This window comes from Brassica napus, unplaced genomic scaffold (assembly GCF_020379485.1).
Source record: "Brassica napus cultivar Da-Ae unplaced genomic scaffold, Da-Ae ScsIHWf_389;HRSCAF=611, whole genome shotgun sequence".
In the NCBI taxonomy this organism is placed as follows: Eukaryota; Viridiplantae; Streptophyta; class Magnoliopsida; order Brassicales; family Brassicaceae; genus Brassica; species Brassica napus.
This window is the reverse complement of record NW_026016469.1, coordinates 31,660-44,196: the sequence shown is the minus strand read 5'-3', so window position 1 is coordinate 44,196 and position 12,537 is coordinate 31,660. Positions and strand designations below refer to the sequence as shown.

At 35.1% G+C, this 12,537-nt stretch overlaps 3 protein-coding genes across 5 annotated transcripts; all 3 read left to right on the top strand.

Moving 5' to 3' along the window:
* Window positions 1-2,575, top strand: LOC125603758. The gene has a single exon (XM_048774567.1). The coding sequence runs from the start codon at window positions 1,064-1,066 to the stop codon at window positions 2,030-2,032; it is 969 nt and encodes a 322-aa protein (XP_048630524.1). The 5' UTR covers window positions 1-1,063; the 3' UTR covers window positions 2,033-2,575.
* A 727-nt stretch (window positions 2,576-3,302) lies between these two features.
* On the top strand, window positions 3,303-5,716 carry LOC125574952 (zinc finger protein CONSTANS-LIKE 10-like). Of its 2 annotated transcripts, none has more exons than XM_048774565.1 (4): window positions 3,303-3,485; window positions 3,930-4,462; window positions 4,835-5,286; window positions 5,362-5,716. In XM_048774565.1, exons 2-4 carry the CDS (start codon window positions 3,992-3,994, stop codon window positions 5,489-5,491), a joined length of 1,053 nt encoding a protein of 350 aa, XP_048630522.1. In that variant the 5' UTR covers window positions 3,303-3,485; window positions 3,930-3,991; the 3' UTR covers window positions 5,492-5,716. The 2 variants fall into 2 exon arrangements, with proteins under 2 accessions (XP_048630522.1, XP_048630523.1); XM_048774566.1 differs by having other exon boundaries at window positions 3,316-3,528.
* Window positions 5,717-6,192: 476 nt separating this feature from the next.
* Window positions 6,193-9,460, top strand: LOC111212455 (acetyl-CoA acetyltransferase, cytosolic 1-like). 2 transcript variants are annotated; one of them, XM_022714001.2, is made up of 14 exons: window positions 6,193-6,359; window positions 6,594-6,634; window positions 6,701-6,799; window positions 6,882-7,055; window positions 7,128-7,233; window positions 7,309-7,447; window positions 7,720-7,797; window positions 7,871-7,936; window positions 8,218-8,303; window positions 8,398-8,497; window positions 8,583-8,693; window positions 8,777-8,818; window positions 8,923-9,118; window positions 9,221-9,460. In XM_022714001.2, the coding sequence occupies exons 2-13, from the start codon at window positions 6,601-6,603 to the stop codon at window positions 9,097-9,099; spliced, it is 1,212 nt and encodes a 403-aa protein (XP_022569722.1). In that variant the 5' UTR covers window positions 6,193-6,359; window positions 6,594-6,600; the 3' UTR covers window positions 9,100-9,118; window positions 9,221-9,460. The 2 variants fall into 2 exon arrangements, with proteins under 2 accessions (XP_022569722.1, XP_022569723.2); XM_022714002.2 differs by lacking the exon at window positions 6,193-6,359 and having other exon boundaries at window positions 6,414-6,634.
* The last annotated feature ends 3,077 nt before the right edge of the window (window positions 9,461-12,537 follow it).

Below are 12,537 nucleotides of genomic sequence, written 5' to 3'. Positions count from 1 at the left end.
ACGCATTCAACATTTTCACGATCTTTAGTCAGTAAACAAGAACAAAGAAATATATATTGACATGCAAGTACAAATTTGATCGGGGATGGAATGCACAAATAAAAGATTAATTAGAAAAATAAATTTTCGTCATTGGTAGAAAAACAACTGACTACAACGAAATGGTTTACAAATCTTTTACATCGGTATAACAACAACTTTATGAGAAAACATGTTAGGTATAGTCCACTACAAATACGTTTTCACCAACCATTTCACTTTTACTCAGACATTCGTCGTTGAATAATTATAAAGATGATCCTTGTAAAATACTCGTTATTTTACAACTGAGTTAAGACGAATCACGAAATTTCACTCTAGTGATCTAGTCGTAGAGTCGTCGTAAAATTACATGTGTTTTAGGTAATAATATCCTTGTAAATTTATTTGTACTTTACGATGAATTTGTTTTTCCACGTAATTTACTCGTTACTTACGACAACCAATATTTCTCGTAAATGCTTCTAGTTATGCGGGTGTTTTCTTATAGTGTTTATATATTATATCATATACATTATCGGTCTGGAACAAGGCAAATGAACTGGTCGCTTAGGACATCAATTCTAGTTGTATGTAAAATATTATGGAAAAAATTATATAAGAATACAAACTTTATTTGAGTGTAAAACATTATGAAGATAGAAAAAATGTCAGCTGTGACATATATCACATGTTACATACGTTTTGTTTGAACTTCACAAAGCCATTTTTACCTTCTTTGCCAATATTAACATGTCTCAAATATAGACTCCTTCTTTATCGGTGTTCCATCAACCAATCTCTCAAGAATCTTCCTTCTCCCTCTCTCCTTTGCTCTCCCTCTTGCCAAACTTAAAAAGTTTCTATCTATTCCCAACTGAATCAAAACAAACTGATTCGGTTGTCAATTTGAATAATCACACAGAAAAACCATTAACAAAATCACCATTTTGGCAAAACTCTTATTACAGTTGCTCAAGAATTTGCAATTGCATGTTGAACAAAATCTTTGTTATATATTGTTTAGGTGTTGATTCTAATAGAGATGTTATCTTTTCGAATCCCATCTATCCGAACCCAACCTACGGCGTTTGCAGCTAAAATAACAGACACCACAAAGACCGTGGCACAACTCAAATCAGCTGCAACCCCCACGCCTCATAGCACAGTCACGTGCGGTTATCAAGCTCACGTGGCGGGTTTCTTTCGAAACATAACTGTTTTATGGTCCAAGAATCTCATGAACCATTCCCTTACCGTCATGGTCTCGAGTTTAGACAATGACATGAACTATTGCTGCAAGATTGATCTCGTGAAGCCATGGCAGTTCTGGAGCAAGAGAGGATCAAAGTCATTCGACGTAGAAGGAAACTTTGTGGAAGTCTTCTGGGATCTAAGGGCGGCGAAGTTGTCAGGAAACGGTAGCCCCGAGCCGATGTCAGATTATTACGTGGCAATAGTTTCTGATGAAGAGGTTGTTTTGTTATTGGGAGATTTAAAGCACAAGGCTTACAAGCGGACTAAGTCAAGACCCGCGTTGGTCGAAGGGTATATATATTTCAAGAAAGAGAGCATATTTGGGAAGAAAACTTTTTCAACTCGAGCAAGATTCGACGAGCAGAGAAAAGAACATGAAGTGGTGGTGGAGAGCTCACACGGTGGAGATGATCCAGAGATGTGGATAAGCGTGGACGGGATCGTGATCATGCACGTGAAGAATCTGCAGTGGAAGTTTAGGGGGAACCAGATGGTGTTGGTGGACAAAACTCATGTGATGGTGTACTACGATGTGCATGATTGGTTGTTTGGAAGTTCAGAGTCGACGGCAAGTTCAGGGTTGTTTGTGTTTAAGCCTGTGGCGGTTGGAGGGATGGTAGATGAGTATTTTAGCGATGCGGAGGAAGGAGACAGCGGAGGAGGGAGTAGTCCTTTGAGTCGATACAACTCGGCATCAAGTGGTTATGGGACATTAAATGACTTTTGTTTGTTTCTGTATGCTTGGAAAGTTGTGTGAGAAATATTTATACCATAGCAAATTTGATAGTGCTTTTTTAATTTACTTATCTTATGTTAAGTTATTTGATAACCTATATAGATTTGGGGTCGAGACCAGACTAGTTTTCAAGATTTGTCATTTAAGAGGTCTTGAATAGCTAAGAGGAATTACAACAATGTTGAAAGATAGTGAACCTTGATTTCTAACTACCAAAACAATTTTCTAACCAATGGGAAGAAAAACCAATGCATGGGCCTCATGTTCTTGGTTAGGTTAGAGTAGAAAGAAAGATTATGATTTTTCAGCTTAGAGATTATAGAGCTGCTGATCTGCATTAATTAACATGATGTAAGTTGAACCATCAATACTTGGTTTCCAAAATTTTAAGAGTTATTATATATGTAGCATGACTTTCAAATTGTCCATTTTTTTAAATTAAAATATTTATAACCTTTTGAATTTTAGTTCTGCCCATGAGTTGGAACACAAATCTTTCAATCTTTGCCAATCAAAACAAATATAATCATTTGTGCGACCGTTGGAAATTTAACATGTCTGATTTTTTTTCCCAAAAAACTTACCGTAACAATTAGCCAATCAGGGGCCAGACCTATACATAGCAACTAAGTCATGGCATAGAAGTATTGGACTGAATGAGTTTATTAGAGTGTATAAAACAGTATTTATACTGTGTACAAGAGGTATATACTAGGGATTACATAATGACTCAAACACCCTTATATACATATGTCCTACAAGAAGTTAGGACCATCAAATGTAGGAAAGACTTGTAAAGATATACACTTCATCTCTAGTGAAATGCCACTGTATTGGTTGAATCAATAGCATGGTGCGCATTATATAACACATGCATTGTTTATCGTTAAAAGGGGAAAGAGCAGACAATTATTTTAAAGTAGATACCGACACTGCGTGTCAGTGGTTACAGATTACATCAAAATATCTTTCTGTGTAGACGTATCTAACATAAATATCTCCACTTTTAGGCAAAAGATATTTGTTCATGTGAGTGTGAAAAAAAAAAAACACACACACAACAGATATTTTGGTTGTGCAAGGTCAAAGCAAAGACCACAGTGTTGTAATGAAAGCGTAAAAGTATCTAAAAGGAGCATAAAAGAGGTTGGCGTGTACACTCCACATCGCGAGTATGACTCTTTTTCCCTACACGAAAGCGCGTGAGATAACACACCTAAAATATCTGTGGGGTCCTCGAAAAATGAGACTTTTTGCACTTTTTCCCCATAAATTTTTAATAGTTCTATCTTATGTCACATGCCTACATGTCCCATTGAGGACAACCCAACCCATTGTCTATCTATCCATCTCTCTTTACCCTCTTTCACACGCAGAACACAAAATCACTTCTCTTCTCAAGCCTTCTCAAGCTTCTTTGTGTTGAAAACGTTGTTGTTTCTGCTTCAAAAGATACTCAGACGATCTCTGTTACGTGAGTCCTTGTTATCTTACAACCCTAGCGTTTTTATTTGAGTGTGAGTTCTTTTTTGGCTGATCTAGAAATGGATCTATGTTGGTGTTCTCTATGGTTCTTTCTGGTTGATAATTTGAAGCTTGAGCTAATCTTTCTGTGATTTTTTGGTTTCTCTGTTTTGTTTTGATTACAAGCAGTCTCTGTTCTGTTTTGCTATGTTTTGTTCTGTTTTGCTATGTTTTGCTCTGTTTTGCTCTGTTTTACTCTGTTTTGCTCTGTTTTGTTTCGTTTGCTTTTTGTTTATAGAAAGTTACAACCTTTATTAAACAAATATTCAAAAGACTGAATCTTTCTTATATTTCTGGACTAGCTTTTGTATACCAAGTTTGAATCTTTACTTTTATATAATTATAATGTATCTAAGTCAAGAGGACTAACATAAACGGTTTAATTATTTTTCAGTGAAAGGATTCTGCTTTCTAGAGCGTGAAGGTGGAGCCTAAGATTAGTTTAGTTTTGAAAAAATGGGTTACATGTGTGACTTCTGTAATGAGCAAAGATCAATGGTGTATTGCCGCTCCGATGCAGCGTGTTTGTGTCTCTCCTGTGACCGTAACGTTCACTCGGCTAACGCTTTATCAAAACGTCATTCTCGGACTTTGATATGTGAGCGGTGCAATGCTCAGCCAGCTTCTGTTCGGTGTAGCGATGAGAGGGTTTCTCTCTGTCAGAACTGTGACTGGTCAGGCCACAACAATGATGCTACTTCACAACATAAAAGACAAAGCATCAACTGCTATTCTGGTTGCCCTTCTAGTGAGGAACTTGCCTCCATATGGTCTTTCTGTTTGGATTTGAATTTCTCTTCTGCTGGACAATCTGCTTGTGAGCAAGAGATGGGTTTGATGACTATTGATGAAGGCACAGGAGAGGATAAACCAGGCGTACAAAATGTTAATTTAGATCAGCCTGGAACCAGTTCTGCATTGGCTAAGGTAATGCCCATGAGTTTCTTCATAGTATTTGAATCTTGAAAGCTGTTATGAACGAACCTCGACTAAACTTGGAGAAAGAAAAAAAAACTTAAAGAGCAAAAACGAATTGAGGCAAATATCAGTTTATGGTTTGTATATTTGATTATGTGAATGAACAAATTATAATAGCCTTAAAACCCGATTTTTCTAATTCTTTAGAAATTCATTCTCATCCTAGAAAAAAAGTAATTTTTCTAATTCTAAAAGGCATATCGTACTGCGGGCCTTCGATTTTTCTGAGTGCTGAGTTTTTACTGGTGCACAAAGACACTTCAAGAATTAGCAAAAGCAAACTGTTATCTAAATGTTTCTTGTTGTTCTTTTTGGTTGTAGGATATTGGAGTATCAGAAGATGATTTTTGTGGCAATCTCATGATGGATGAAGTGGATTTGGCTTTTGAGAAGTATGACGAGCTCTTTGGCACAGCTTACAACTCTTCAAAAGATCTTTTTGAACATGGTGGAATAGGAAGTCTTTTCGAGAAACATGAGGGCTCAAAGGCAATGCAGCAGCCAGCAGGAAGCAATGCTGCATCTGAGGATTCTTTCATGACTTGCAGAACCGAGCCAATCATTTGCTTCTCATCACAGCCAGCTCATTCGAATATATCTTTCTCTGTCGTCATGGGAGATAGTAATGCTGGAGATTTTCAGGATTGTGGGGCGTCATCTATGCAGAAGCTTTCAAGAGAGATAACATCACAGGAGGAGACTAATGCTTCCTCACATGCAACAACACGTAACAATGCTGTTTTGCGTTATAAGGAAAAGAAGAAGGCTCGCAAGTAAGTTTTAAAACCACTTTGTAATGGGAGTGAAGGATAATCATTCCTTACGGTTTACATGTTTTGTATGAATAGGTTTGACAAGAGAGTGAGGTATGTCTCTAGGAAAGAAAGGGCTGATGTGAGGAGGCGTGTGAAGGGACGGTTTGTCAAGTCAGGTGAAGCTTATGATTACGACCCGATGAGCCCAGCAAGAAGCTACTGAGGATGCCACAAAATGGAGATATCAGACAAAGAGATGAAAGTAGTGGGCAGAGTCAGGATCACCAGTTTTAGGCCACAGAATCTTCATTCTTGCTTAGAGGGCTTATGCTTCTGTCATTGCTTCTTAAGCATATGATCTTTAAAATTTTATTCTATTGTAGCCAAAGCAAGACTAGGAATGTATACTTGTTGTTACTTATATGTAAATCTGCATATGCTTTTCTAATCTGTGTGCACTATTTATCAGTCATGTAGGAGAGTAGAGTACCAGAGAGGCCATGTTCTATATTTACATCTGTGTTTTTGTTTTTCCAGAGCCAACCACAAAAATCAAAACTGTTTTTTTCTTTTAATCTTGCTGTTACATTAGTGTCTGATTTCAATGTTTTCCCCAACAATATGAAAGATAGAGTTCACTGAACTATTCAGCATTGAAGCAACCATACGTCCTTTAGTGGCAACACCTATAATAATCTTCTCATGCGAAACCAAATGGTTTGCCTTTCTAGCCTGACCCTTAGCCTTCTTGGCAGCTTCCTCTTCAGCTAGCTTTTGACCAAGTAACTAAAGTTTCGTGTTAGTTCAGTAAGTATTTTAAATATATCGCTATTTGATAAGAACTATGTACAATAAGGGGTTGATCGAATAAATATACAATAGTTTAATTTAGTTTAAAAAAAAAAAGTGAGATCACATAGCCGTCGTGTTGCTCGTCATCGTAGTTAATATCGCTGATTCACCTACAACAACACAGTCTCTCTCTCTGTTAGTGTTATCTTGTAGAATTGATTGTGGTCATCCTCAACAGCACAAGTCACTTTCTTTCAGCTTGTCCTTCCCGCGCTTCGCTCTCTGTTTTGACGTATCAGGTAAGCGATCATTTAGATAGGGTCTTATTAGGGAATCCAATCTATATTAGGATTTTTTTTATCTAGAGTATTAGGGAATATATTTGTTAGATATATATTCCTAAGTCCATTGTGATAAAGGACAAAATTAGTTTAGCGCATGTGTATGAAAAGGTTACAATATCATATCAAGTTTTTACAGGTCTCTTGTTTGACTTTCACTCACGTTAAAAAAGCTTCAACCTATCTTTGTAGTTTTCTGATGGCTCATTCAGCAGATTCCGTCAATCCAAGAGGTATAATAACTTAATCGCTCTTCTCTTCCTGGGAAGAATGTTTTGATAAACAAATATTTGATGCAGATGTTTGCATCGTGGGTGTTGCACGCACTCCAATGGGTGGCTTTCTCGGATCTCTCTCGTCCTTACCTGCTACAAAGCTTGGATCCGTAGCTATTGCAGGTTTGATTCCTTAAAAACAGAATCCTTTTTTTACTGTGTAGGCTTTTGTAACTGATATGGCATTTGCTTTTAACTTCTCTAGCTGCTCTGAAGAGAGCGAATGTTGACCCGTCTCTGGTCCAAGAAGTTGTATTTGGGAATGTTCTTAGTGCTAATTTAGGTCAAGCTCCTGCTCGTCAGGCTGCTTTAGGTGCAGGAATCTCTAACTCTGTTATTTGTACTACAGTCAACAAGGTTTGTGCTTCAGGCATGAAAGGTGAGAACTCTAGGCTCTGTTTTTAACGGTTTTAAGATGAGGTGAGAGACAATAGTTTATGTGTGGTTTCAGCGGTGATGATTGCTGCTCAGAGTATACAGTTGGGTATCAGTGATGTAGTCGTGGCAGGTGGCATGGAGAGCATGTCTAATACACCAAAATATCTGGCAGAAGCAAGGTGAAAATAATGTGGTTATGCAATCTTTTGGTCTTTTTCATTACGTAGATTCTTATTTTTTTGATAATAATGCAGGAAAGGATCTCGATTTGGTCATGATTCACTCGTAGATGGAATGCTAAAGGATGGACTATGGGATGTCTATAACGACTGTGGGATGGGAAGTTGTGCTGAGTTATGTGCTGAGAAATTTGAGATAACCAGGGAGCAGCAAGTATGTTGTTCCTTAATTTTCTTGGACAAACAATCTTAACCATGTTACAAATCATGTTGCATATTTGTCTCCCTTTAACTTTAATTTTGCTTTGATAGATACTCCTCTATCTTTATTGTTCTTGATATTTTTAACAAATATTGTTCTTGATAATTAACTTTGATACTTTATTCGTATCGATGAAACTTTGAAATTTTTAAAAATGGTTATTGCACTGTTTATGGAAACTCAAAACATTAACTACTTGATTTGTGTACCCTATTGATATGTAGGATGACTATGCTGTACAGAGTTTTGAACGTGGTATTGCTGCCCAGGAAGCTGGTGCCTTCACATGGGAAATCGTCCCGGTTAGTTTATTTTTCAAGTTTTTTGTTGATGGCATTTCATGGTGGACACAATATGGGGAACTTTTTCATACAGGTTGAAGTTTCTGGAGGAAGGGGTAGGCCATCAACCATTGTTGACAAGGACGAAGGTCTTGGGAAGGTGATTTATGTCCCCTTCTGGTTATAGATTATGCATTGGTGCCTTGATATATGTTCTTTAGTGAACCTGATTTTGTTATTCTTGTTACTCACGTGTTGCATATTTTTATATGTCGGTAAACAATTATTTAGAATTTTATCCCATGTGTGCCAGTCATATTTGTATCTTTTATTGTATGAGGGCATTACAAGTCACAAAAAGAAAATGATGATTAGAAAAATCCAAGAATTGAGAACTAAATAAGTATGGTTTGCTAAATGTATAATGTCTTAATATCTCAGTTTGATGCTGCAAAATTGAGGAAACTCCGTCCGAGTTTCAAGGAGAATGGAGGCACTGTTACAGCTGGAAATGCGTCTAGCATAAGGTCTTTTTCGAGAACCCATGTAACCTTTACATGGATCTTTGTTAGTCTTGCAACTTCTCTTTTTCTTAAGTAGATTTTTGTATCCCTTTGACAGTGATGGTGCAGCTGCCCTTGTCCTAGTTAGTGGAGAGAAGGCGCTTCAGTTAGGACTTCAAGTAATCGCAAAAGTTAAAGGTTATGGTGATGCGGCTCAGGTACATTACTCATAATAGTGCCTTTCCTTCTTAAGTACAACATTTTTAAATGTCTTATTCCATTCACTAAGTGAGACTTAAACAGGAACCAGAGTTTTTCACTACTGCTCCTGCTCTGGCAATACCAAAAGCTATTGCACATGCTGGTTTGGAATCTTCTCAAGTCGATTACTATGAGATCAATGAAGCATTTGCAGTAAGAAAATCCGTTTTCTTCCCCTAAGGAATAGACAAATATTTGTGATTCCTAACTTTTGGCTGAACTGACTTTATTCACAGGTTGTAGCACTCGCAAATCAGAAGCTACTTGGGATTACACCGGTCAGTATCTTGCATCATAGAATATCTTAAGTCATCATCTTGTCAAGCTACTTACTCAAGTGGTTTCATAACATGGGTTTTGTTCCTTTTTGGCTTTATAACAGGAGAAGGTGAATGTAAATGGAGGAGCTGTCTCTTTAGGACATCCTCTAGGCTGTAGTGGAGCTCGTATTCTAATCACATTGCTTGGGATACTAAAGAATAGAAACGGCAAGTATGGTGTGGGAGGAGTGTGTAACGGTGGAGGAGGTGCTTCTGCTATTGTTCTTGAACTTGTTTGATTCATTATAATGAATCCAGGTAACTCACATTCTTAGTAGTGTTCATCGATCAAAAATATAGAATGTAGAGAAAAAAGATTAAAACTGATGATCTCCTCCCATGTGTGTTTTTATTGTTCAGGTTGGTGAACTAAACAGACGTATGTATCTTTCTTCCAACTTCCAAGAGTCAGTAATCCCACTTCAAGGTTGATATTAGTTGGTCTCTCAATAAACGAGTGATCTTTGATGTTTCTAAGTCTGTTTAATTATTTGAACTCGATCGGTGTCTGGTTCGTACTTCTAGTTTTGAAGTATGTCTCGTTCAAGATTTTACCAATGAGCTCCACTCTTTAAATTTCAAGAACGTGATCCATCTCCCTTTCGTCATGAACTTTTGAATATCCCCTGTTTGTCTTTCTTACAATCAAGGAAAATGCAGTAATTTTTCTTTTCTTCTTTTCATCTGTACATGTGGTGCCCTCAACCTTTTGAATAAGTCCGTTACTTACTCTTGCATACTGAAAGATATTTCATGTATAAGATAGTAACACATAGTATGGTATTAACGTGACCAATCAAAGCTAAAGGAGAACACATAAGGGTGATGACTGGTTGTGGCTGTAGATGCTCTGTACAGCCAAAATTTAGTCTAGAGCTATATATATGACAACCAATCGAGTTTTTTTTCCTTAAAAAACTCACATCAAAAAATTCTCTGCAAAATCAAAATATGGCTATAGAGAGCTTTATTTTCAGAGCAAAAAAATTAGGTCTTTAGAAAGCTACAACAATGAAAGTTACAGCAGATAAATCTACAGATTAAATTTTACAGCAAAAAATATAAAGTTACAACCCTTACCAAGTCGAAACCATAATATAATATGTATTTCTTCCGTTTTATAAAAATACATGTTTAAAAAAATCAAAAACTATGTTTTTATTTATTTTCAATGTATTTTTATCAATTAATAATAATTAATTATAAACTTCAAAAATATTAATTGTATATTTTAAATTCTTATTGGTTTAGAATTGTAGGAAATAGATAATCACAAAATTATGTATTTGTTGTAATTAAAATTTAATAGGTTTTATTAGTATGTGTAAAATTTCTAAAACATCTCTATTATTAAAAGAGAAGTACCAATATAAATTGTCCCTTAATTTTCAAAGTTATTTACATTTGAATGCCACTGAAGTAATAAATTTACCTACTTTTTAGTATTCTTGTCTTTTATAGTTTAATTAATGCATTTTCCTAAAATAAAGTATAACAAATTATGTTTATTTATTTAAAAAATGTTTCCTATAATCTGGGTAAACAATAAATCATACTTAATCAATGTCAAAAATGTAACAAGATTTTATTATTATGGGGTGGTTATTTTTATTTTGGTATATTAACTACATCTAAAAAACATAAAAGTGTTATAAAAATACATAATATAAACCACAAAATTTTAAATAATATATTGAATTATTTAATCGTATAAATCAAATATAAAAATAGATAACCATTTTATTTAATATTAAAATTTTGATCCATAAAAAATACATTTGCACGAACACACGAATTATATTTTAAAAATAGGATTGTACAGTTGACGGTTCAAAAAATAAAATAAAATTATTCATTATAAATTCTAAAATGATTGTGTTTAGAAATATATTAAATAATTATTTAATATATATATATATAAATATAAATTTTAAAAACATATATTACCATTTATATAAGATAATTTTTTTTTTGTAAACCAAAAATGAATATCCGCGCGGATGCGCGGGTCAAGCTCTAGTACAATATTTAAAAAAGAAAGAGTATTATAGTGTCGACTTATCCTTATTATGATTTAGTTATCCGTAAGATGTTTACATTAACATGAAATATGGAATATGTAAGTTAAAAGTTGTTATTATTTAGGTAGAAACATAACATTGTACTTAGGATAATAATAACACCATTGAAACAAAGACTCGAAAGGATTATGGCATTCATTGTTATTTATCATCATTGTCGGGAACAATAATCTCTTAGAGCCAGAGGGAAGTCTTCTGGAGTGAAGTCAAACCTCTCAGTAATACAATCTGCACTGAGACCTAAGAAGGCATGACAACAAGAATGACTAACAGTCCCGATTTCTCCGTTTACTAACGATTGGATAATTTCTGGGATACAGTTGGGAATAACAAACATGGATGACATACACTCTGCTGGGTCCTGTCCAGGTATAGGCTGCGAAGGCAACGTTTGAGCTGTACCGAGCACGGCCATGAATGCAACTGGCAGAAGGAATAAAAACTTGTTGATCATCCGCATTTTTGATAAGAGAATTGTAATAAGTTATTGATGTTTTAAGCAATGTGAAATTTCACTACATTTCATTTTGTGAACGGTTTCTTTGTCAATTAACGTAGGCACTCTTGGGATGACCCTAAATAAAGGTTAACACAGTTTGTTTCGTATTATTGTGGTTCCTCCTGATAGTTTACTATTAATTCTCTTATTCTTCTTCGTACGATTCTTTTTTAAGTTCACAAAACTGTTACAAATTTGATTTTCTCTTCTAATTATTATCAATTTTCCTGACATTTTACTTATCTTACTTAAATTTATTTGTTATTCGAATAACTAGGTTCGTGTCCGCGCTACGCGCGGATTATATGGTTATATAACTTTTTTAAAAAAATTAGCACAAATATATGACACTCTTTAGTAACTTTATCCTAAAGATCTATAAATTTGAGCTTGAGAAATAGTTAGAGATCTTTTTTTTACCCACAACAGAAGAATTCTACCTAATAAAGTAGTTGTTGATGATTTTTTTTTGTCCTAATTGTTAGAGAATCTGCAACTCTACTTCATTTTCTATTCCAAACATCATTTTGGAGTAAACTCCAATCATACTTCATAAATGGAATAATTTTAGTCATTATTCCTTTTTGGAATTGAATATTTTTTATTTATATAATAATAATACTTTAAAGTAGTGATAATTAAATCTTGAATATTAACATGAACATCTTAATTCTAAAATTGCCAAATTATTAATTGAAATTTGGAAGAACAATACAAAAAAGAACCTACATATAGGAACAACATGGTTGAAACCAAGTCGCAAAAAAACACACACAACAAAAGTTCAGATCTCCGGTTATGTAATAATATGTACATAACGATCCATGTCAGCTATCATTATATTTTTGTCTATCTCCATTTAAAAACCGATCTTTATTTTAGAGTGTGAGAGAAGAAAAACTGTGAAAAGTAAACGAATTCTCTCAGCTCCAAAACAAAAAAAAACGCATGAGCGTTCGAGATGAAACCACACAGCCAACATGAAACAGTTCAGGCCTGTTCCGACGGAGGAGGGAAGTTTAGGTCTAGCTCCAACAGCTGAGCAGTCTTCTCTATCCCACCATCAACGACCGAAGACGAATCAGAATCGCTTTAGC

Coding starts and splice junctions, on each gene's coding strand:
- LOC125603758 (XM_048774567.1), top strand. CDS start 1,064: ATGTTATCTTTTCGAATCCCATCTATCCGAACCCAACCTACGGCGTTT.
- LOC125574952 (XM_048774565.1), top strand. CDS start 3,992: ATGGGTTACATGTGTGACTTCTGTAATGAGCAAAGATCAATGGTGTAT. Junction 4,463..4,834: donor CCAGTTCTGCATTGGCTAAG/GTAATGCCCATG, acceptor TTTTGGTTGTAG/GATATTGGAGTATCAGAAGA. Junction 5,287..5,361: donor GAAAAGAAGAAGGCTCGCAA/GTAAGTTTTAAA, acceptor TTGTATGAATAG/GTTTGACAAGAGAGTGAGGT.
- LOC111212455 (XM_022714002.2), top strand. CDS start 6,499: ATGTGTATGAAAAGGTTACAATATCATATCAAGTTTTTACAGGTCTCT. Junction 6,635..6,700: donor AGATTCCGTCAATCCAAGAG/GTATAATAACTT, acceptor TATTTGATGCAG/ATGTTTGCATCGTGGGTGTT. Junction 7,056..7,127: donor TTGTGCTTCAGGCATGAAAG/GTGAGAACTCTA, acceptor GTGTGGTTTCAG/CGGTGATGATTGCTGCTCAG.